The 25229-nt window shown below is 38.2% G+C and overlaps 2 protein-coding genes across 10 annotated transcripts in view; one reads left to right on the top strand and one right to left on the bottom strand.

The window, feature by feature from the left end:
• Nucleotides 1-17195, top strand: part of CMC1 (C-X9-C motif containing 1) — a 69083-nt gene extending 51888 nt beyond the window's left edge. The window contains exons 3-4 of the mRNA XM_073333409.1: nt 11006-11096; nt 13267-17195. Of these exons, the coding sequence (XP_073189510.1) occupies nt 11006-11096; nt 13267-13387 (212 nt within the window). The 3' untranslated portion in view covers nt 13388-17195. The remainder of the gene's footprint in view (nt 1-11005; nt 11097-13266) is intronic.
• Nucleotides 17196-19704: 2509 nt separating this feature from the next.
• AZI2 (5-azacytidine induced 2) overlaps nt 19705-25229 on the bottom strand; it is a 45943-nt gene continuing 40418 nt past the window's right edge. For all 9 annotated transcript variants that reach the window (XM_073333388.1, XM_073333391.1, XM_073333390.1 and 6 more), the window contains one exon: nt 19705-22099. In XM_073333388.1, coding sequence (XP_073189489.1) covers nt 21693-22099 — 407 coding nt within the window. In that variant the 3' untranslated portion in view covers nt 19705-21692. The remainder of the gene's footprint in view (nt 22100-25229) is intronic.

Below are 25229 nucleotides of genomic sequence, written 5' to 3'. Positions count from 1 at the left end.
TAACTGTCATAAAATAACTGATATACAAAGTTTTGTATCACTTTAATATCTTGTATGTATTTTAGAAACAAAGGATTGAAAGCGTTGGCTATATACTCTTCTAAATATCAGCTAAATTCTGCTGTTTTCATAAACACAATTGCTGCTTTGATGTTTTTCCTGTGTTGATAGCGCTAAGAGAGTGATTCAAATCTTAGAAATATGTCATTTCTTATTTTATTTTCCAAAAAAGAGAGAGAGAACATTAAACCTGGTCTGGATCATGATACAGGCTTTTTTTTATTTTAAGAGTGTGATAGCAGTATCATAAGTGTTGAGAAAATATAAATGGTGAGATAACACCTCAATAGGACTTGCTCATAAGTAGTAAAATTGTAAAGACTTTAAATAAACTACAGCCAGAGCTGAGGATCGATTGACCTTGGTAATGGGTAATACTACATATATTGAATGGATATTAAAAGTGGGTGTACAGTAATTGCTGATTGCAATAAATCAATTAGCTTGCACAGCACTTTGACAATACAAAGTACTAGGTAAGTGCAAAGTAGTAGTATTGTAACACTTTATTAGCAAGGTATTTTAATACGTTGATTGTCATGAATCTTCAACATAATGAGTTTTCCACACACACCCATAATGTAAATGTTGATAACGCCCGTACACTAAGAATAATGCTATTCTTTGCATATTTATAGATAGGCATAGTATTTCCATGCTTCTTGTTGTCCAGACGTGATAAATTGTAGTTATAAAATAGGTAATCAGCTTAGTATTCACCATCTTTGTACATGGGGAGCTCTTCAATCCATAATATTATTCAAACATGAACACTTTAAAAATGAAGAAAGCAACACTGTTCCCCTCAAATTCACTTTTAGCTTTCTGAGTGGCCTCTATTTAAAGCCAGAGAATGCTAGTCTTCCGTGATTAATTTTAAAATTACTTTTGGGTGGAAAGGATGGTTGACCAACTTTTTTCCTATTAAAAATCCTTTCATTTTATATCTTTAACTGAAACTTTCATAACCTAATACAAAGTGAACATTTTAAAAATAAATTCATACCAAAATTAGAACATCATTTTATATATAAAGTCGTGGGGAAATTCATCACTCTTGAATTTTTAGGGCAGATAAACAATGAAAAGAAAATACAAACACTTTGTCTTATTTTCCCTACTGCGCAGTTGGCATTCTCTGCCGTGTTTATTCAGTAAGAAGAGAAATACCTGTGACAGCAAGATAATCTCACATAAATTCAACCTTTGCCCGGTTTAAAGATTTTCGGGCAGATCCTCATCTAGTGTAATGGAACTAAGATAATTTACACCAGATATGGATCTGCCCCATTAAATCAAAGTCCAGGCAGTTCTTCCTCTTAGTAGAGAGCACTTGGGCAAGTTCAGAGGATTTTTTTTCTATGTGATCAAACTAAAAATCTTATACATATTAAAACTTTATAAAATATTTTAATATTTTGTTTATTTGTCCCACTGAATGTGACCATAAATGGAATAAATGTTTGTAATTCAAGTCTGTGTGTTATATAACAGACACACCCATCCACCTCCACCCTGAGTGTTTTAGTATGAATTTTTCTGCATCTAGCAAGAAACAAAGGCCCTGTACTTACTGGGGCTCAAAGTTTAGGAAATATGTTCAAATTTTGTTTAAATGTGGTTCCATTCAAACCACTTTCTGATATGAATCCTGAGCTAGGCTATAGCACTGGGTTTTTTTTTAACATAGAGCATAATTTGATCCTACATCAGTTGTCTAACAGCATTGGTAATCAGTTTAGTTGGAACTCCTTTTAAACAGCATTAAATTATATTTAAAGGCTTGTGGAGATGGGACCAAAAGGTCTCACGATTGTATTAATTTTCCATGATCTATTATATGTAAAAATGTTCAGCATCATAATCTTTTTTCACGTGTTTAAGATCGTTTTCTCACATTACCTTGACAGATCAATCATCTTTAGAAAAATAATTCAGTGGGTAGGTGATTCTGTTACATGCCACTTGTCAACTGTTCACAGAGAGCTTTTTTTTCTCCATTGGTAGTAATTTAAGCTTATAATTCAAAGAGGACTATTAAGACTCACTTGTATTCACTTGTTATTGTATTTACTGTGTGTCAGAACTGTTTAGTGTATCCACACATACTGCAACGATATGTAACGCCAGCCTTTCATTTTGATGTAGCACTGAAGAAACTGATGTAATTCAAAATGTAAAATTATAGTTGCACGTACTTTATCTCCTCCTACCTTTTAGTGTCACACCAGTCCAAACCCTTTCATACACCAAACTGTCTATCACAGAAATGCAATACAGTGTGTTGAGAAACCTCATAAATAATAGCTCAGTTTCTTTTATAATTTGTTACTAAAAATAATGATACTCTATAAAGCTAAATAGAATGTGTATCTAAAACACACACACACACACCTAGTTTGGCTAGAAATTCAGATTTTGTATGCATTTCTTTCTGGCTCAACTTGGATCCTGGTTCAGCCTTGTGGTTCAGTCCCTACCCTTCTGAAATAAATGTACTTGAACTATAGACTATGACTATCCGTATTGTAATATATTTTCATTCTCTCTAAAGTAAATCACTACGTTGAGGACATCTAGAATGGTGTACTAGGTTATCTATTTTTAAAATTGTACGGGAAACAAAATGTTTTAATAATCAGTTAAAATGCTGATTTGTTTCAGTGAAGTAACTGTTGTGTAATAGATGTAATAATGAAATAAGGGAATCAGGAAGGATATTAAATTGGACAGTACATTTATCCTAGCATTCAAGATTATATTCCTCAGTGTGATAAGGGCACAGATGTGAGAGAGAATCAGAATGAGGTATACATGAGAAATGTGTCTAAAGCTTTAGTTAATTTGGGTTTAATTTCTTTACAACAATAAAAATGAGGTAAATCAGCTTTGTCTGAAATGGAGAGAGGTGATAAGTTGGTGTTGAAAATGAGAGATGGCCCTTGTGCCTGTGACAGAGAACTTCTGAGAGTCATATTTAAGAGGAAATACCTTTTATTATTCTTGTATGGCTTCACTACTTGTGAATCAGGGATGTTATCTTTGGATACATATCAGTAAAACTGGAGCTGGTTACGGTTTTAGTAACTCAATTAGCATGACCAAGCAAACAAATGCTACCAAAGTCAATATGTCTCAAAAGTGTCTTTGCCTAGGATAGGGTATCACACTGGAAATGGAGTTATATCACATTTAACGATGGTCTGTTTCTGATTTGGTGTTGCCACATGTTGTGAGGCTAATTTTCCCATAGTTTTGAGGCATATCCATCCTCGCTTTTTGGCAGGAAGTCACATATTTCTGATTACTTACAAGAAGCATCTTTTCTTATATTCTTGTGTATTTTGTGCAGCCCAGGTCCAACAAAGCAGTGACTCTGCAATATCGCCACCCAGCTACTTGCCAGAGGGCACGGACCGGGGTGAAATTAGATGAATTCACCTTGCTTCAGTGTTCCTCCAGATCTGGAAGGATAGTGGAGGGGAAGAGGAAGTAGGGGATTCCTTCCAGGACTTCCCCATTTGCTCACTCTTTGCTTGTCCCTCAAAATAGAGTCTTAATTCTGGAGCCGTTGCCTGCATCAACAGAGCCTTCATCATCTCCCTAGTTTCCTCTTTGAAGGGACAGGATCTGTTCTCTTCCACTTTCCTCCCTGAGAAACTCTCTAAGTGGGCCCCTTCTCCACAAGTTCTCTCAGGGTGGATTTGATTTAAATCACTAGTCAGGAAGACTCAATTTAATAATGGATTTCTACATAAAAGTACATTCTTTTTGGTTGTTATAAACCTTAATACATTTCTTCACAACTTAGAGGTAGATGTAGGTTTCATTTTTAGAAGGTACACACAATACATTTTTAAAGTGATTTATTCTGAAAACTTTTCAGATTAGTTTTACAGCTATATCAGAAAATTAATGATTGCTTGGTTATTTCATTTACCAATGATAATTGAAGCAGATTTTTATGAAGTCATTGGGAGGTGAACTATCTCCAATTCAACAGGTTAATCATTAATATTTGGAGGATTTTCTTGCCATGCTGTATTAGGAGGAGAACATCACCAGACAGACATTTAAATTGTTGTATTTAACTAAAGCAACATTATTATATATTCTGAATGTTTTTCTTCAACAGCAAACATATAATATTTTAACAAAACAAGCATATACATTTTTGAATTTAATTAAACCTTCACTCCAAACTGTGATTGACCAGTTGGTGACAACTGGTGTAGGCTAACCAAGTTTGTTTGACAGCTTGGAAGTCATTAACTGGGGATTCTGAAAATGGAGCGTGAAATCCTGCTCCACTGATGTTAGTGGAAGCTTTACAATAGACTTCAGTGGGGCCAGGATTGCACCCAGAGTGTCTGAAATGGGAGAAGCTTGGTTTGCTGTCACTTAGTCCTGCCTGGTCTTTTGATGTATGGCTGACACCCACAGGAGAGGGAGTACTCCTTAACTACAAACACAAACCAGTGGACAAGTTTTAAAAAATATTTTATTGTACCACAAAAAAGTCAAATTTCTGTCTTTATTTCCATATTCTGGTGCCTCCCATCACCAGAGCTGAGATCATTATTGAAAGAGCAACTGTTCCTCACTCAGCATGTAATATCAGGAAACAGGCTGCATTCTGTTGAATGTGAAAGGTTAGACTCCTGGAGTTACAATCTACATTGGTAGCTGTTAAAAATGAAAATATTAAACTATTATGAGTTTAATCAGATCTTAGATATTTACTTTTTTGTCGTAGCCAATTATGTACCTTGAAGTTACTGGTCTGCGGTATGAAAATAGCTAGAACCAGAATATTGTGGTGACAGCTAAACCTAATATCTGTTTCTGTAGATTTTGATTTGAGATTACATCTGAAAATACTGCTCCCAATTTGTGCAGTTATTCCCCAAAGCAGATTTTTAATACTGGAATTTTTGATGTTCTGCATTTAGAGATCATAAGATATTTAATGGAAAAAATATAAAATTGGAGATAATTAAAATTAGAACAATGCTCTCCTGGCTGCTGGAGAGCTTCTGGCAAATATTTCTAAGTAAAATGGCCTTGCACCGTAGTCCCTTACACCATTATCACATGGATTTTAAAGTGCTTAGAAATACAAGGAGAGAGGAGTAATTAAGTAGTGTGTGTTCATGCGGCGATGTCTAATATGCTCTAACCTGCTCCTTTTTTTCCTTCTGTGTTAAGTGTCGGGAACATTAAAGCTATATAGCTTGAAGCAGTTTTATCACTTTGTAATGATGCTTTCTGTTTGCGTGTCCATATACCACAAGCAGGGCCTTCTGAAGCTAGGGAATGCTCGCTATGCATTTCCAGTTATGTTCACTGGGACATCACGCCTTCAACCAATCAAGACTGGTGAGCTAACAAGTGAGAGGGACCTCCTGTTGTCTTCAGCCTTTTTTTTTTACTTTGCAGCTTCCAGAAGGACTGATTATTACAAAAAAGCAGCACAGCACTTTGGCATGAGCCTGTGGGGGCTAGAAATCAGAATGGTCACTAGACAAGTCTTAAGCTTTAGAAGGCTTTTAATGAGAGAGCCACATTTTATTTTTTTATACTGATTATAGCTGTCACGTTGCTATGAAATGGTGAAATAGGGCCACACTGTAGAAATCTCCAAGAAACAACAAAAAAGCTATACATTTTAATTCAGTAATAGCATTCTCTTAAAAAGAAACTAAATAAATACCCGGGTGCTATTACAGCACATTTTGCATATCTTGTATTGCTCTTATTTTTCCTAGCAACACCATTTTATAATACATGTAGGTCCAGCTGTTCAAAAGCAGCCTTAAAAACTTCATTTTTGTGGACTTTTAAGTTTTTGCAACTTGCTAAAATGGAAACTAGTGTACATATATATCAAGTAGTCTGGCATTTTAAGACCGTATTCAGTTTCCGCATGAAAATGTTCCCTTGGGCACGTGGCACCTTCTTTTCACTCAAATCTCACTAAAATACACTTATTTTGGAAAGGTTTTCAGTGTTCATTCACCTTTAAAAAGTGCATTATATCAGTATATAGCCTGCACTGCCTTTAGGTTTGACCATCCTCTGGTGATATTGGTACATTATACATCTGAACTATATTGTTCATGTAACTTCCTTAGACATGAATACTTTCCCAACTCACAGGAGGATTTTGAAGGTAGCATGGTGATGGGTACTGTAAAGGTAGATAAAATAGTGATTTGCATATGCACTTCTGAGTTTTGCCCCAGCAGAAATTTGCCCCAGGAAAACTACAAAACAGCATGTAACATTTTAGAAACCAGTCTGAGGCCCTTTAGAAAATTTCCCCCAAAATGGTCAGAATAGGCAGTGCATCATTCCTGTATTTTTCATTCACAGGTCTTTTGTAAACAAAAAGAAAATGTAAAGCTTGACCTTACCTTTTCTCAAAATGAGCCTGTAAAAAGGCTCCCGTCAATATTTTGGGGGAACTTTAGATAGATTCTCTGCTTTCCTGTGAATTGGAGAAGTCCTTCTGATTTCAGTACACAAGCAGGCCTGCTCAGGTGGCTTGAAACCGTTTAACTGGAAGCCCACTCCCTCTTTAGTCAGTATATAATATGATTGGGCTTCAACAGAATCAGGATCAAACCCACAGCCAGCCTACTCTTCAGCAAAACAGCAAGATTCTCCCTGCTACTTTTGTGGAGACAAATTTCCCTATGTGTAGAGCCCTGCAAATCTTCAGATACCTGCTTTATATCCACGAATATCTGAATCTACAGATGCTTGTTTGCGGATCAGATGTAGATACAAATTTTGTATCCACACAGGGCTCTATCTATATTTACTCCTTATGTGCCAGCATCATGCAGAGCTGAGCCTGTGGAGGGTACGTTAACAGAATAACATTGCACTAGCAACTGCTCAGTAAGTTAACGTGAGCCATTGGAAATAGTGTCCCGGCAAATATACAGGGCCAGATTTTTTAAGGAGTTATGTTGGGGGTCTGCATACAAATATACACCTATATTAAAGAATGTGATTACTGTTGTTATGCATGCAGATGAAGAGGTACTCAGCTACATTTGCACTTACAGTCAATGACTTGAGCCTGGCCCTAGTAGCCTTGAGCTCCCTTTTCTACTAACTTGTTTCCCAGCATCAGCTTACCCAAAAAGTATCTATATGTACACTAAACTTGTAAAATGTATTTGATCCAGTGACTTGCTACTGTGTAACTACTTCACATTGATCACCGTTTTCAAAAAACCATGAGAGTAAAAACATTAATGTACAAATGTGGAGGAGAAACATGGAAAATCAGAGCAACAACATAAGACTGCCCGTACTGGGTCAGACCAGTGGTCCATCTAGGCTAGTAATCCAGTCTTCCAAGGGTGGCCAGTGCTAAAAGCTTCAAAGGGAATCAGCAGAATAGGGCAACTACCAAGTGATCCATTCCCTGCTGTCCAGTCCCAACATCTGGCAGTCAGAGGGTTAGGGACCCCCTAGAGCATGGGGTTTCATCCCTGGCAATCTTGGCTAATAGCAGTTGATAATCTGTCCTCCATGAATTTACCTAATTATTTTTTGAACCCAGTTTTGGCCTCAGAACATTCCCTGGCAACGAGTTCCACAGGTTGACTATGTATTGTGTAGCCGTGTTAGTCTATATCAGCAAAAAGAATGAGGAGTACTTGTTTGTGGCACCTTAGAGACCAACAAATTTATTTGAGCATATTTATTTATTTGTTGGTCTCTAAGGTGCCACAAACAAGTACTCCTCATTCTTTTTGCTGATACAGACTAACACGGCTACCACTCTGAAACCTAATAATTTTTGTTGCCCTTCTTTGTACCTTTTCCATTTCTAATGCATCTTTTTTGAGATGGAACAACCAGAACTACGCTCAGTATTCAAGATGTGTGTACACCATGGATTTATGTGGTGGCATTGTGATATTTATTGTCTGTTATCTTATTAGCCTTAAGGGTTCCTAACATTGTTAGCTTTTTTGACTGCTGGGTCACATTGAACGGATGTTTTCAGAGAACTACACACAATGACTCCAAGATCTTTCTTGAGTGGCGACAGCTAATTTAGACCCCATCATTTTGTCTATATAGTTAGGATTATTCATTACTTTACATTTACATTACAATATTTTACATTACAATATTCATTACTTTACATTTTTCAACAAAAGAGTATATTTCCAATTTTCAGCTGACATAATTTGATTTATTCTTACTTGTTTAGCTTTGGTAGATTTTGCTGTTAATGAATCAGCAGTATATTTATTATACTGTTAAACAGTGTCCTAAATTCATCTGGCATAAAGTAACTGTTTTGAAAAGTCAGTTTACCGATTATATCCACTAAAATATCTGCACACATTTAGCTAGGATCTAAAAGTGCATATTGTTGAGCAGAAAAATATAGCTTAACAATGACTTTAATTTTTGCAATCATAGTAGCTTTCTATTTCAGCATTTTAAAAAAACCCATCACCTCTTGTAAGCAACTAGTCATAAGTACCTGTAAGCAAATGCCAATTAATTTAAACAAAACCTATTCTATTAAATTCTTTAGATATTTTTTGTAAAGTTATTGAATGGAAAGAAAATTAATTGCACACTACACAGGGTAACTAATAAGTAGGAAATCAGTTATAGGCTATGCATTTTTAAATGTTGATATTTAAAGAACCTCATACATTCCATTTTTAGTTTTTGTGTTATACAAAATAAGATACTTTTCTGAAGGCTGGGTGGTTCCTTTCACTGCTGCAAGTAGATGGAACTGGGATCCATCATCTCGCTCTCTCTCAGGGAGATGTGTCTACTCTGTGTTCTCCCCTCTATGAGACACCCCTGAGAGTGATCGGTGGGATTTGGGGATAGGGAGCAGAGCAGATGATCAGCTATTCTCCTTGGCATTTCCTCCTGCTGACTCTTTGGATTTTAAAGAGGAAATGCATTCTGGAGTCAATGCTACTAAAGGCTACTGCACAGTGCACAGGAGATACAGCTAGTAGTAGCAAGGCTCCTTTGAGCTGTGCTGCTATAGAGAAGAATCAGCAGGGCAGCATATTTTCTCCATGGAACTAGTGGTTTCCTTCTTTGTGCAGCCCCAGGAGCTGTAGGAGTGGGAGACTATGCCCGTTGTATGCTCCCAGGTCCCCAAGGACCTGTCACCAAGGCGAGGATTGCTTGGAAACTCCACGGCATAAACCTCACCTCAGTGTTTCCCAGCTCCTCTCCAAAGGGCTCTTTCACAAGAGGAAATTATCCAGCTAGTGGTATTTAATTGGTTTAGTAATTACTGTCATTACTACACTAGATTGTAGTCATTATTATGCTTAGCAAATTTTGGAAGCCTAGTCATAGAAGAAACACGTTAACAGTCCTAACTTTTATTGAATGACACTAATGAAGTCATTGATTTAGTGTTTTTAACATACACAAGCTATTTAACCACAATAACATTGACTTATCAGTATGAAAAGTAGAGAGCAGAGTTTTAAATGGGATTTGTCACAGAATACACAGCTTCAGAAATTGGTTGGCGGTATTAGCAACATCACTGTATATGAGAGTGTTAATGTGTTGTATAGTATGAAGGAAAGATCCTAATTAAAATCTTGTTGCTAAACAAGTGACAAAGACCTTACAAACAGCTTGAGGCTCCAGGCTAGCCGTTGTTAGGCTTGAAGATCAGACTCGGTCAGTGAATGAGAAAATGTTTATAACGTGATTTGTTTTGTTCATAACACACACAAAAATGCAACCAAGCAGCATTAGTGGTTTATTCAGCGTAATATACATACTGCAATTTCTGGATATATTTCATAGTGGCTGCAGGAGTGAGCCATATCATTTAGACATTAGATAATATCAGAACAGGTATGTCTGCATGGCATTTGACCCAATTAAATTATTAGTTGGATACTAAAGGTGTCTCACTATCATTCAGGCTGAGTGTTTGTGAGGTCTGCGTTTGGCAGAGGACACCGTGGTATTCAAGAGCTCGGAACCAGCTTTTGCTCAAAGAACACCTTGGCCAAGCAGCACATAGTGCTCCCAAAATGTGTAGTTTGGAATACATAGTCCTCTCACTTCTAGCAGCAACAGTCAGGTGTAGCCATTGAAATAAATAGCCTTAAACTGGTGTACAACTGGTTTGAGAGGCAAATCAGGCCTTGATTATTTATCATCCACATCAAAGGTAAAGATTTAAAGATAGGTATGTCTACACTGCACACTAAGCACAGGCTCTCACTCAGGTTTGAGCTCAAGCCCCCCTTCTATCCATCCATACACACACATCAGATTGACTCAAGTCAGCAAGCACTCAGGACCGAGATCCTAGGATGCTGCTCAGGGGATGGACCAGAGCCTGAGTCTCACTCTGACTTGGGCCCAAGCCCTGTCATTTTGTAGTGTGGATGCAGTTCACGTCGCAGAGCTGAGTCAGAAGGTCTGCAAATTTAGTGTGGACATGTTAGCATGGCTGAGAGACCTGGGTCCCGCAATTATAAACCTGGTATGGACACTCAAGCGCACGCTTGGAAACACAGAGACCACAAGCCCCACAGACTCCGGTTTACAGTGCGGCATAGACATACCCATAGTCACACAGTGTATGTGCTTTCTTTTGCAACAGCTAAAAGAGTAGTAATCTCCTGACAGTTTAGCATCAGATTTTAAGATGCTCAGCTAAAATCAATGAGAAGTTTTGACTTCTGCCAGACTGCAGTTGTGTCTTTAAAAAAAATACATGAAGCTCATCAATGACCTAAGTGTAATGCTTGGCTATACTGAAGTTACAAAAGTTCCAAGCTTGCCATAATGCCAGAAACAGGTCAATTTGGGAGTCAGATACTCTTTTAAAATAGTGTATTGTACTTGTGTTAATGTGGATCCATAGTAAAAGAATCTAAACTCTCTATTTTTTATATTTCAGCTTTTACCAAATGCTGCCAAGAGTCTGGCTTTCTTATGGTGGTGAAATGTCAACAGGAAAATGCAGCCTTGAAAGAATGTCTAACTACCTAGTAAGTCACCCTGAAAAAAAAAAAAATGTATATTGCTACAGTCATGATGCCATTGAGAAACTGGGGCAGGGGACAACCACCAAGACCTTTAGACAATGCCTGAGTTCATTATGTAGTTTCAGGGTGCTCTCAAAAAGGTTCCACATATCTTCAGATGATTCCAGAAGTGAATGGAGATGCTAAGCCTCTTCAAGCAAGTTTGCAAGGTGTCATGACTTGGGCCTTCCACTACTGAATCTAGGTTGGGGTATTTTCTGAAGGAAAGCAATTATATCTTCAGCTTCATGGATCAGGGAAAGCAAGGCATCTTTTACACTAGCATTTTTTCTGAAAAATTTCCCATGGTTGTGAACACTGCTGCAGCTCTGCTGGTGGTAGCAAAGTGCTGGTAGATACTAATATTCTACCATGGTGTCAGAGACCTGTACTGAGCTCTCTTTTGAAGCTCTTGTTTGTCCAATGAATGTGAGCAATGAGTCTGGAAATTTCTTTAGTCTCTCTTGTACTCTGTTAGGTGTCAGTATCTGCAGCCAGGCTGTTTTGAGGATTAATTATGTCACTCTAGGGCCGAAAGTCTGAAACTGAAGGGGGAAAAAATACATTAACATCGTTACCAGGAACTGTAGCAATTACTCTTGTTGGTGTTCAGAACAGTCAGCACCGTGTTATAACAACTTTAAATCAAAGGTATGTGTTGCCAGGCTCAAGTTAACAGCTCTGTTTATGTAGTGGAAGCGTGCATTGCTGTAAATATTAATCTGTATATTAATTGTGGACTTCCTTGTGGAAGTTGTATAAAATAAATCTTGATAACTTCCTTCAGTGGTGTGTGTGTGTGTAAGCGCTTCATTTCCTGGGGCCTTTGCAGCAGACTGTGGAGAACTCAGATCTGAGTATTGGGCGTACAGCAGATGTCCTACAGCAGGAGCCAGTATAGAACAAATGTGAAATTCAGATTATTGCTAAATCATAAATGGTGTTTCTAAAAATTAAGGTGAATTGAAAAAAATTAGTTAAATCTTCTGTTTATGGGCCCTGTCTTGTTTGTACCCGACTAAACACACTGTGCCCTTACCATAACTTAGGGCAGATTTGGTTACTTAGGGTTTGTCTACATAATGGGGTAATGTGCTCTTCAGGGATGTGATTTCTGAAGCACACTGAAGTGTTGCACATTAGTTGGTCAGTGTAGATCCTGCTGATGCACACTAAAGGTTCCCTTTTGGGCTTTAATATGATGCTGCTTGAAATAGCACTATGTTAAAACACACCAGCAGGATCTACATTGACCAATTACTGTGAGCTTTAGAAATCACACTCCCCAGTAGACAAGCCCTTAGTTGAAAAAAAGGCACAAATTGTGTATTCCTGCAGATATGAAGAGTGTGTTGACATGGGGAAATAGTCCCCACTAGCGGTTCTGGGGACGCACTTATTTTGCACTAAGAGTACCTTTGTGCAGTTTAGCTTAAATCCACTTCCAAAGCTAAACTACACAAAGTATCCTTGTGTGCAGTAAATATCCCCTAGTGCAGAAAATCTATTGCATTTTGAATGCAGACCCTAGCTTATTTTGCACTAACTCCTCTTTTCGAGAAGCCCTCACCTATCCCCTGATGAGATGATCTGCAGTTGTAGTTTTTTAATTAAAACCATTTTAAATATGTAGTGATTAGGTTATTAGCAATAGGTTCTATACATGAATCACAAATCTTGCTTATGAGTAAAAAGATATGTTCAGCTCCTATTACAAGTAAGTATATTATTCCATGGAACACAAGTTATCAGAGTAGTTTTATAGTTGTACAATTGCTTATCTTAAAATTAATGTTGAGAAAATAGCAGCTGGTATCCAGGAAAAATGCAGTGGTTAGTGGGATTGTGATATCAGAAGTAGTTCCTCCGCTTTGTTCTTCCGCCATAGTGGCATACTTTAGGTCTGAAAACATCATACTCTCCAGCAGAAGGCAGTGTTAGGGAGGAGACAGATGCAAATTTAAGCTAAGTGCTATTGGAAAGAGGCAAATTCAAAATCAACTTGTGTGTGATCATTAAACTCAAAATATAAAGAGTTATTAATGCTGTAGTTAGCATCTCAGTTCCACAAATGTTATTAACTTCTTTGATTAAGGTAGAAGCCACAATATTGTTTGTTTTTTCTTTCTTGTAGCTATAATGATCCAGCATTTTATGAAGAATGCAAAATTGAATACTTGAAGCAAAGGGAAGAATTCAGAGCTACTGGAATTCCTGCTAAACAAAGACAACAGAAGCTTCCTACAAGCATGTAGCTAAATCCTAAAATGAAGTTTGGAAATTTACTTCAGTTATCAACATATACATTGATTTGGTGGAATAAGTACGTTAATTGAATAAGCAGACTCAGTTTTGTTTAAAAAAATCAATTTGTCTGAGGCAGGATTTGATTGAAATAAATGTATCTCATGTTGTATTTTGTGTATTAGGAATAAACTCTTATGAATGAATCCAAAATAACTAGGATATATTTTTGACCCGCTCCAAGGGTTTGCGGAACTCTGTCGTGTAGAGTATTTTGAGAAAGTTTTTAGACCAATCCATTCTTACTGAACGTTCTCGTGTTTTACCCTCCCTCCACTAATATTCCTCTCTGTAGAATTTAAGACTTTTTTAATCAAAGGAAGACATTTTGCTTCTGTTTACCCAAGGTAATAAATTCCAGCCACTCTCTGTAAAAGAACAATTTAAGGTGTACCTTTAATTTATCATTTAATATTGTTACAGCTGCTGTACAACAAAACACTGTGTATGCATGAATCAGTTAAGTATAGAATATTTTTTCAAGCCTATCTTGGGAAAAGTGCCCCATCAGGAACTGTTCAAACACAATATTTTTAAAATTCTACTTGTGACTATTTTAACTCTGATCAAATTATTTTAATGTCTGTTTTTTATTACTCAGCTAAAGTGTGATGATATAGCTCACTGCTGTAGAGATTATCATTAAAAGGAGTATGTAATATAATAACTAAAGGTGTAGTCAGGCCTGCACAGAGCACTGCTTCTGGGAGCATGCCATCTCAATCTTCATTACAGTCCCTTCTGCCCACTTCTATATCTAGGGCTACTGCCCCATTACTCATGAGCCCTTTAGAGTACTTTTCTCTGCTCAGGAAGCTCACGTCTTAAGGAAACCTCTTTCAGAGACAGACTGCAACTGAGACACTGGCAGGAGCATAGTTTAAGGAAAAAGTATTCTCAATGTAAGGTTTCTTTTTAGAGAAAGCTGGATTGTGAGAAAAGACTTATGGGAAGAGAGGAAAAGAAACAAGAACATACTAGGCTAAAGAAGTCTCCAGAAGGGAGACAAGGCATGAAGTGTAATGGGAATTTTAACCATCACTTAAAAAAAAAAAAGCAGACTGTGCCCCAAACAAGATAATGCTAGGAGGTAAGAAAGGGTGGTAGAGAAGAGCAAACAAGAGGCATTAGGATTTATTTTGAAGTTTGCATGATGGAATGAATGGTCCAACCTCGGGAGGGGGAGAGATGACTGGTAATCTCTCTCTTTCTGCCAGGCCGTGTTACTCCATTTCATTTATTTTTAAACTCAGCATCTACAGCTGGAAGAGAAGGTGTTAGCAGATCAAGATATTGGTTTATAGAATAAGAAAATGGCTGCCACAGTCTGAAATTGGTCTCAGAAAAATGTAGACCAAGAGCACTTCTGTCTTTCAAAGGGGAGAGGTTACTTACTGAAATGTCAAAACAGTTAGTTTTGTATCATTCCTTCCCTACCTTCCTGTTTCAAAAGAAGTGATAATGCTTATATCATTAAAAACCCAGTTTACACAATGGAACTGAGTTGCTGCACTTGTGAAATTATTGTGGATGGTGGTAAGTAAGCAACCAAATAATATGTGTATTAGAAACAAAGCTATGGGTAAGGCAAGGATCTAGTAATAAATCAAGGAAATGAAAGTGGTAGACAAAGCCAGACTTGTTTCTAGATATGTTATGTAGCACTTTCTGTCTTTGCTTACTGTTTGAAAGAAACTCTCTTTAAAATGCGGTCTTGCACTTGGATTACTGCATCTGAAAAATCCAAGTGGGGGGGAAGGGGAAACAGGTGTGTTAGGTAAAAAGATAAAACTTGAAACTGTAGTGTTCTGTCTAAACATTAAAGGTCAGTTTCGGAGTGGCTATGTTTTGGGGAGTTTGTCTCTCTAGTAAAGAATCTGCTTGTAACTTCATTTTGAAGAGAATAAATTTTACAACAGGAGACTTACATGCACTGTTAAGACCATAAATTTCAGAGAAGCAGCCGTATTAGTCTGTATCTGCCAAAAGAAAAGGAGGACTTGTGGCACCTTAGAGATTAAATTTATTTGAGCATAAGCTTTCGTGAGCTACAGCTCACATCGTCAGATGCATGCAGTGGATTATTTGAGCATCACAAAAGCTTATGCTCAAATAAATTTGTTAATCTCTAAGGTGCCACAAGTCCTCCTTTTCTTAAAACCATAAGTGTGTTTCAGATGAACAAATTACTTGAGTATGCAAGGCTCTGGGAAGCTTCTACTGCTTTTCTCCCACTGAAGAGGTTTGTCCAGTGATTTTTGTATTTAATTGTTGGCTGTTAGTACCTTTTATCACCACAGAGTAGGGGTTGCTCCTGAATTATTGAAACGGAAAGTCTGCTTGGTCATGTGTGTCCTTGAAATTTGGAAATGTGAATATCTTAAATTATAGGTAGAAATTACAGTCCTAGCCTCCTGAAGCCTATGCCTATTACTTAAATAATCAAGAACACTACCCTTTTGTTTCAGTGGCATTTAGACTACTGAAATCAATGGGGTGTAGGTGTACCCTAATGAACTGGGAAGCCTGAGAACATCTGCAGATCGAGCTAGCAGTGACACCTATTAAGGGTTGCCTATCACTTTTTCTATTTTAACACTCTAGTTTCAGTTGCCAAGTTAAGTATATGCTAAGGTTTTCTACATTTGCTGTCTGGTGCAGGCAGATCTTTTTGGGAAGTTTCAGCTAAAGAAGATAAGCCATTTCTGAGGAGAGGAAGAAGAGGTTTTTTTTCAATATTAATTCCAACCATTCCTTTGGAGAAGGAACTTAGTTTAGCAGTAGGATGGCCTTTGGAACAGATGCTTTTTACTGTCCCTCTGAAAATCCATCAAGATTTGTCCAAATTATAAATTCCTCAAAAATCACCATTTGCACATGTTCAAAGAGCTCTTTAGGGGCTTGCTGCTAAAGTCTCCAGCAGTTGACTCTTGATCATTCTTTTAAGGCCTGTGGGACTTAGCCTCAGCATTCACCAAATGCACAGGCCTTCTACTAACCAGGTGCCCTGGGCATGCTCCCAGGCCCCACTCAGCCTCTTGCATAGTAGGAGCTGGAGCTTCAGGGGGGATAGATGCACCAGTAGATAGGAATTTCTCCCGCTGCCTAGCAGAAGATATCCCAAGCTGAAAGCCAAAAGATGACCTTCCATTCACTAGTTTTAATTTTGTTTGCTTCACAGTTCTGATACAACAAGCCTTTCCACTCGTAAGTTAACCATTCTCCTTCTGTTTTACGGATATGGTACCTGTGCAGTTGTCCAAGCTCACTGCTGGCAGAGCAGGCATTTGCACTGTCTCTACGCCGGCAGGCCCAAATCTCATTGATTGAGCTATGCTGACTGTTCCAAACCTTGACTTGACTACACTGTCAACCAGTAGCTCCTTGCTTTGTTCAGTGTCCAGGATGGGATGCCAGCTGGGTTCTGTTCCAGGGAAGTGCACATGCAACTTTAACTGATCAGCTGGAAGGGTGGTGAGCGAGGGCCCTGGCAGCAGAACAAGTGAAGTGCCTTCTTACCGTACTTCCAACCAGGGCAGGAGGTGAACTCTGCAGATGCACCTCCGGACTCTGCACTGACCAAGGATGACAACTGTGAGTGGGGTGCAGAAATGGGACAGGCCTGTTAAAGGGACTTTTGGCTGATAGACTGAAAAGGACACTGCCAAACTTATTTGGGGGTGGGTCTTTTGCTGATGGTTTGTGTTTATGAACCCTGTTTGTGATGGTGTTTTCCCAAATTAAAGCCAGGTTATGTCCCTCCTTTTATTAAAGTTTCTTTTTTACACTCACACTCAATTTCTGAGAGGGGAAGCATTGCCTCATGGGTGGGCTGTAATTGTCCTAGGTTACGGGGGGGGGGGGGGGGAGGGAGGGAAGAGATGACTCAAGCTGGTTTTGTTGGAGAAACCCTTAGATATTGAACCTGACCCTTGTCGCTGTCAATTCCAACAGCGTGAAGGCACTATAGTGGAATTCATGCAGGTAAATCCTTAATGTTTTGAAAACCTGGCAGTTAAGTTGAGAGACACAATGGAGTCTGAATATAAAGCATTAAAGTGAAGGAGACTAATACATTGATCTATGTGAGATCAGCAAGTCTGGAGTATGTCAACTCAAGGGTCTTAAACCAGTGTAAGATCAGAGTCAAGCCTACTATCTCCCAAAACTTGGCTTAATGATAAGTTATAGAACCCTTCAATTTTTATTTTAATATTGTAGGTGCTGCAAACAGTTGGTATTGACTGAATATGGATACATCATTGTCATTCTGTAGTTACTTTTTTTTTTAAACGTGAGCCAGAGCCGAGTAACAGCAGTATAATCAATGGAATTAGGCTAACTCACATTAGATAACTATCTGGTTCTATAGTTTGCTTTCTTGTGCCTTCATCTCTGCAGTATGCCACAGAGTGGCTCCTGTACAGGACTGAAATGACAATGCAGCCCTATCCCTCTTTTTTACCCTGCACTGAGTTCAGGATAAAAGGGTGGGAGAGATTCAGATTTCCCCCTTCACCATGGAAGATTTAGTTGTACACTTTTCCAACATGTTAATTCCTCTTAGCACTGTGACATCTTAAGTACAGTTTTCTATCTTAAAATAAGAGGGAACCATCACATAAAGAGCCGTTCTGAGCACTTACAGCAGACAGCTGCAAGCCCCCAATGCAGTGAGGGCTTCGGTTGAAATCCTTTTAGGACTGCTTGTGTGGTACCTACTTACTCATCAGGAAGGGTGGTACAGTTAATTTTTGCCTATGAAAGTTTCCCCCCAAGTTTTGATTTTAGTTTGTACTATTCATTGGAAAAAAGACAATCAACTTAAAGGGACTTAAAAAAAAAATCTAGCCTTGCAACCACTACACCAAGCTTATTGTAACTGGAAGAGATGAAACAAAAAAAACCCAACCATCTGTTCACTTTATACATTTGACAGCCTGTTAGGGGAAGCTAGTTTTGGTGCTTCACTTCTCTTCCCTCCTTGGCCTGGATATTTCACACAGCAGCAAGGGAGGAGAAAAAAAAACCATGAAGTCAGTAGACTCAGGACAAAAGTTTCTGAAACTATTACTACCTTTTGAATTGAAAGGGGACAGTGCCTCTAAATTTCTACTATGCCAGTGTTAACTATTAATAAAAAAAACCCTAGGAAATAAGTGACTTTCCAGATACTTAGTATGCAAGCAACTTGCTTTATCTTCACTTGATACAAAAAGCATCAAATACTAACCATGTTTTTCCAACAAAATTTCAATATTCTGTGACACTTTCATACTACTACCATCAAGGATGAGTAGGGCTGTGAGCCACAGCAGTGACCAGTTCCCATGGGTCATGAAATTTAACACAATTTGACTTTTCCAAAAGTCTTATTTTTAAAATCATACAATTTACCCATTTTCAGAGGAATTTTTGCTTTCTGCTCCCATTTACATATTGATCAACTGGACTGAATTTTGATTTTTCTTATACAAAAAACCCCACTGCAGCCATTCTTTACCTCTTATGGCATTAGCATGCCATTTGTGAGCATGTTCAATAAGAACCTTTGACTTCTGAAAATGGAAAAATCCTTCTAACCCACAAAAAACATGATTTAAATTGCTCTTCTTAGTCAAGATTTGATTGCAGACTTCAGATTAACAAATGCATGGCCAGTTCCCCAATGACTCCAAACCCAGAGCTTCCCTTTTCAAGGGTTATGGTAGAGCTGCTTGGTGCTCTTAGTGGACTGCAACTCCAGCCTACAGCAAGCCCCCCCTTGTCTCACCTGTCAGAATCTAGCAGTCCCCTTCAGTGAGTACTGCTTTTCCTTCCTCTCTTCTCCCTCAGCACATACTTGTAGCAGAGGCCTAGGCATAAGGGCTTCTTTGCACAGAGAACAGAGCAGCTTCATGCTGAAGTGCAGCCTGGCTGTTTATAAAAGGTGAAGAGGACAAGATTGGAAAGGGGCACTTTTGGAAGAGGGGAGGAAGAATAAGGGAATATATAGGAATGTTCTATTGCCTAAGACAGCCAACCCCAACTACCTTCATGTACCCAGGAGGAGAATACTCCTCCACCTGTCAGGGCAATCTGTGGAGGTGTACACTCCTCCTAAGGGCTAAGCAGGTACCTTGAATTTAATTTTTTATATTTTCACTGATCTGTGGTCAGATTCAAATTCTTCCCCATTTTGCACACAATCTAAAAATAAGGAATTGACAGAGCAACAACAAAGGAAACAGCTATGCTTGCCAAAGCAAAAGGACATTTATAAGTGAAGTCCATTTCAAACAAAAATAAATTTATTTAAAATTTTACACAACAGGATTCCTTCCTTGCATAATTCCAACTGTTAATCAGGTTGATGGCTGTTGAATACATTAAACTTACCAAAAATCTTTGTAAACCAGGGAGTAAACCCAGTAAATTACATTAAAACTAGATATATTATGCAGCCACATGAGAAATAGTTTCTGGTGCTTTGTTATTACACAGGTAGTTGGTTCTATCAGCTAAAGCCTAGCGACTTGGATTTGTTTTATGCATATTGGGGTTTGTTCTATTACTTTGCAAGAGCTTGTACTCCCTTGAGTCAGTCATGTTCACTGGTCAGAATAAATTCCAGCATCTGACACTATTTCCATTAATCACAGACAAACCAGGATACGTGAGCAAGATAACAAAGATAAAAACATATCTGGTGAAAGGTAGGCATATTATTTATGTATGCTGTTCACTAATAAAATAGATGGTATCAAAGACATTCTTTTGACTTAAGATAGACAAAACTCCAATACATAAAAAGGAGATGGATATCATATGAAGTACTGAATGCATGGGGGAGGGGGAGCAGTGGACCTACATAAGTCATAGTGCCCACATTTCATCATACTTTTAATAGTACATCACTGATGTGACTAATGCAGCCATAACTTTCCTACAGAAGTTACTTGCTTTTTTTATATTTTACTGCTCAACTGTTGTGAAATCCATTTTTTCTTTACATTGACCTTAAGGTGAATTGGACGCTTGTTCCCTGTATACAGGGAACAATTACCAGTACTGATCATTTTACTACCAATTAAACTTTACATTCACTCAGAATATGAAACACCCAATGTAGAATTTTCCTCAAAAGTATTGTACATTTCAACCATTTCACTTTAAACCTGGTGTAAGAAGCAAACTGCTCTACCAAAGAGCAAGACTTAACTGCCTAGAAGTTTCCTTGGTTTAAAGAGACATTTATCTTTATACCAGCTAACCACATACATCAGAATATGGACAAAACTGTGTAAAAGTTGGCAAATTTATAATTTGAAACACTAGTTTTCTACACAACAGATGAAAAACCCTACTGATGTGGCACAGTTGTGTATTTTGAACACTGACACTTAACATCTGAGCTGCTCAAATTAAGGCTTCTGTTTCTGCGACAAAAAAAAGTTGGTGGCCTTAGAAATCACAGTTAAAGTGAAGATTTTGGTGATATACAACTGGAGGCACACAAAGACCATTGCATTTTGGTTAGGGTGATTCTATAACAGGCACCAATTTCCTCTCTCAGTGGAAAAAAATAAAAACTATGTCCATGAATTACAGCTTTCAGCAGCATCCATGTATGATCTTTAAATACTTACAGTAATGCCAAAGAAAAGGTGCCATCGAAACAGTGTATCCTAGCAGTTTTGGTTTATACATGTTACATAAACATGATTTTGGAAAAAATCCTATAAATCTCACCTTTTCCTTTTGGCATCTCTCACACATTATAAATCCAGTGACTGTTCCTAAACCAGAGGGGGTAAAAATAACATTCCAATTCCATTACTTTACCTGAGAGTTCCATATCTGAAAGACATTTCTGTCAGAGGTAAGCTCACAGCTTTCAGAGGTTTCTAACACAGGATACCAAATGTCTTTATGAGCAGTGTTACGTACATACAGCGAACTGAAATGCGGAGCTGGATTATTTTGATTTATTCCAAGAGTTCAATATTCAGTCTGTGTAATATTTGCAAGTGTGTGTCCTGTTCAATATAAGAGGACCAAGCATTTAGGGCCGGATTCTGATTTGCTTATACCTCTATTACCAGAGTAGCTCCTTTGATTTAGTCCTGATCTACGGCAATGAGTGATCAGGCCACCCATCTTGGAACAAGACAAAAGACGTTACCTCCGCATTTCAGCTAACTACTTTTCTCTTTAAAAAAATTCTAGCACTCAGGTGCCTATTCAGAACCAGCCCCAGTCTCTCTCAGAAACTACTTAGCTCTTGTGCAGGCAGTTTTGATTACACTGATCCAGGTAATCTATTGGATAGTTTGACAAAGAGGATTTATTTTTCATTTCCCAAAACATTGTCTCACTAGGTTTTGGAGGGCTTGGGAATACCCAGGAATTATCTTCCAGAGAGCTCTTTCCATAGGAGTTTTGTTCATGACAGGTGGTGCTGCCAATCGCCATGGGTCTCTCATCTGTCCACGACTGGAGATTTGCCTGTTCAGACAGGATTTTTACATCTCTTGCGAGAGGGGGAGCTATGGCATTGCAGAGAAGTTTGTCATTTTGTGAAAGAGAGGTTTTTTTGTAGACTGCCCCAGAAGAAGTCAAATATAACTTTGTGAGGTTCTTCTCCACGTCTTCAACACATTGTACTGGTGCACAAGTAGACGCTGGAGAGAGAAGACAACTAAATGTAATTCTTAATTTATGGATCTAGAAGATATAGTGTACATACATTCAGAAATGTACCTAGTGTAACAGGACAACTTTTCACCTAATGGATCCCATATCCTGAGTGCCAATTAAATCAGAGTTAATTTTTATTCAAATTTATTTTGCAAGTTTCACCATAACTCATTAAAATAGCACTCTCTCAAAAACCCAATCAACTCGTTCTCACATGGATGTGAGAGAGACTTGTGAATCTTTAGAAGTTTGGTGACACAAGTATAGAGTGCTGCACCAGGATGATCTGTGTGGACTCAAATGTCTGATTCACAATGGTCCCTTTTGGCCTTGGAATCTATGAATGTTGCTTGCCTGCAAAGAATCTTGCACCTTATTTCATTGTCTCTCAATGAGCTGCCTCCTGCGGCTGCCAGGTCCTGAACTCATCCTCAGTCCATGAAGCAACAGTGGGGAGATGGCATGGAGCTTACTGCTTCTCTGCTCAAGGGCCAGGTTTCAAACAGACTAAGAAGGAGAGGACCTTTTGAAAAAACAGGCAGCAACTATCCAGAAGTAGAAATGGGACTGGCCACATGTTGGGTGAGTATGTGACAAGGAGTGGGTGGGACTAAATTGCCCATATCACCTCTACTTCTCTTTAGCATTTCACTACAAATTTAATGAAGATTGTCAGATCCTACAAATTAAGCACTCCATAGAGAAGGTGAAGTTTCCTACAACAGCTAAGAATCTAGAATACAAACTCTGGTTTATAAACACAACACTCAGAAGGAACAAACAGAAGAGTCAGTGCAGGATGTAGCGTCACCCTGCCAGGGAACGTGAAAAAAAATGGTGACCAATTAGCAAATTTCAGTAAAAAACACTTTCGAAGGGCTGGTTTGTTGCATCTGGAAGATACAGTTAGGAAATTTGTGACTCACCCCATCTGTGCTGATAGGTGTAAGAAGCAGTGCTTGAGCTGTAAGCTATTCATAGGTACAAGGACAAATGGCAACCACGTACTATACTCCAAAAGCTGTGAATACTGGGGCTGGTGAAGCTTTAGGGCAGATGAAGTGTTATTCAGTCAGAAGCGTAGAAAGGGAATTGTATTATTACTCTTTGGATATTTCTAGTTAAACTGAACCTTCTATCGACAGCCAAGCTAGTGGTAGCATAGCTATTCATCTCAAAAAAAGTGTGGGATGATGCAACCTGTCTATTGTCTGTGACTAACAGTCTGGGTTATAACTAGTTAATAAAAATTTCAAGGTCAATATTTCTGATAATCAACCTGAAAGTACTTTAATCTCAATAAAATTACCCAAATTTCTATACTCTAAGACTAAGATTATTTGACAAGAGAAGCATGCAGAGCCACTTAGGCAGCCTTGTCCTACTATTGAGTAGTTATATACACAACATATACTATCTGTTTGTTTTGTAGCAGTGGGTAGGCCCCATCAGGACTGGTGCCCTGTTGTATTAAGTGCTCCATGAGGAGTTGCTGTAGTTTGCTTACGAACACGTGTGAGCGGAATACTCACATTCAAGGAAATGGCCTACCGAGAACTAGATGAAAATTGTAAGGATGAGAAAATACACCCAAAAAATCAGTACACTCCAGTGGTCTGGAGCTAGTTCAGGCCAGAAACTAGTGGTTGAAATACTGAGATAAATTCTGAGGAAAATGTTTGTTTCCACAGACAGAGGGCATTCTAAGTGACAGCAACAAAAGAGAAACGTTCCATTTCATCCTTCCTATGAGGCATTGAGAGAATTAAATAGTAAACAGTATAAGTTGGCTGTAGTCAAGATTTGACCAAACTGTATCAGCCCAGCAAGAACTCAAAACAAGACTGGACTGTCAAATTTTTTCCTGAGATAGCAAAAAATATTCCTAAATAAGGAAGTTGCTTCTAAACACATTCAGCAAAAGTGTGTCAATTCAGACAGAGTCCTACGGTGGATCTCTCTCAACATTTAAGAGTTATATAATGCCCAATTCATGCAAGGAGCTACAGCATTATATAGCCTTCAATCTTAAAATTTGCTCATGTTCTACTTACTATATGTTAAGGTACTGAAAAGCATCAGAAAACACCCCACTTTCTCATTGTTTTTCATCCACCATTACACTTAAAGATTTTCAAAATGCTTCAAGAAGCCATGAGCTGCTTTTCGTGAACAGTGTCTTGTATGTGGATAAATGGAATCCACATACGTGTTGCAATGGACATTCTGTTGGCAAGATTAACATGTCACATCAATTACTTTGAACTCTATAAATTTCTTGCTTACCCTCTCCATTCTCTGAGGAGTATGAAACAGTGTTGAAAAGTAAAAGGCGCTCTGAAAAAAAGCCTCACTTCTGCTATAGAACAAACTTCAAAAGTACTCAGAAATGGAACTTAGAATAGTGAATAAAACAGTGTGGGAAGGAGAGGAAATTCATTCTACTCCTGCCCATAACTTTTTGAACAAGATTCAATGGACATTGACTCAATACTTTCTCCAAAGACATTCCAGATTCTACCAGCCTTTTCCTTAAGAAAGATACTGCTTGGGAACACACTATTCTACATGTGTGAAACATTCTGAAAATATAGTGGTCCTTGTAAAAGAAAGAGAAAGCAATTCAATTCTTTGCTGTTGTCATAGGGTTTCCCTTATATTAATTCACAGTCTAGTCACTTTTACCTCACTGTTTTACTTGCCCAATTTTTGACTCAACTCAACCCTAAAATATGCAAGGATATCATTTTAGAAGGTCATGGAATATCTGGAAACATTTGTTAAAGGGAGGATCATGTTTGTCTATTAGCTCTCTTAATTCAAGAAGTTTCTTTCCTCATCATCATCTCCTCTAAAAGCCAATTCGTGTGTAGAAGGAGATAAGGAGTGCATGAACACAGTTATTAGGCAAACTGATTTTCTCCCATAAATAGTCCAAGACATGGTTCAAATCAAGGTTATACTCTGCATGTTAACAATGCAGGTGCATCGTGACTGCACGGCATTAATACGAGACATTGATGAATCAGTAAGCCAAGTCCAGCTTTAAGATTGGAAGCTTACAAGAAGGAATACAGCTAGATCAGGGGTAGGCGGCCTGCGGCATGCAAGCTG

The sequence above is a fragment of the Lepidochelys kempii genome, chromosome 2 (genome assembly GCF_965140265.1).
Source record: "Lepidochelys kempii isolate rLepKem1 chromosome 2, rLepKem1.hap2, whole genome shotgun sequence".
NCBI classification, from domain to species: domain Eukaryota; kingdom Metazoa; phylum Chordata; order Testudines; family Cheloniidae; genus Lepidochelys; species Lepidochelys kempii.
This window is presented reverse-complemented; position numbering and strand designations above follow the sequence as displayed.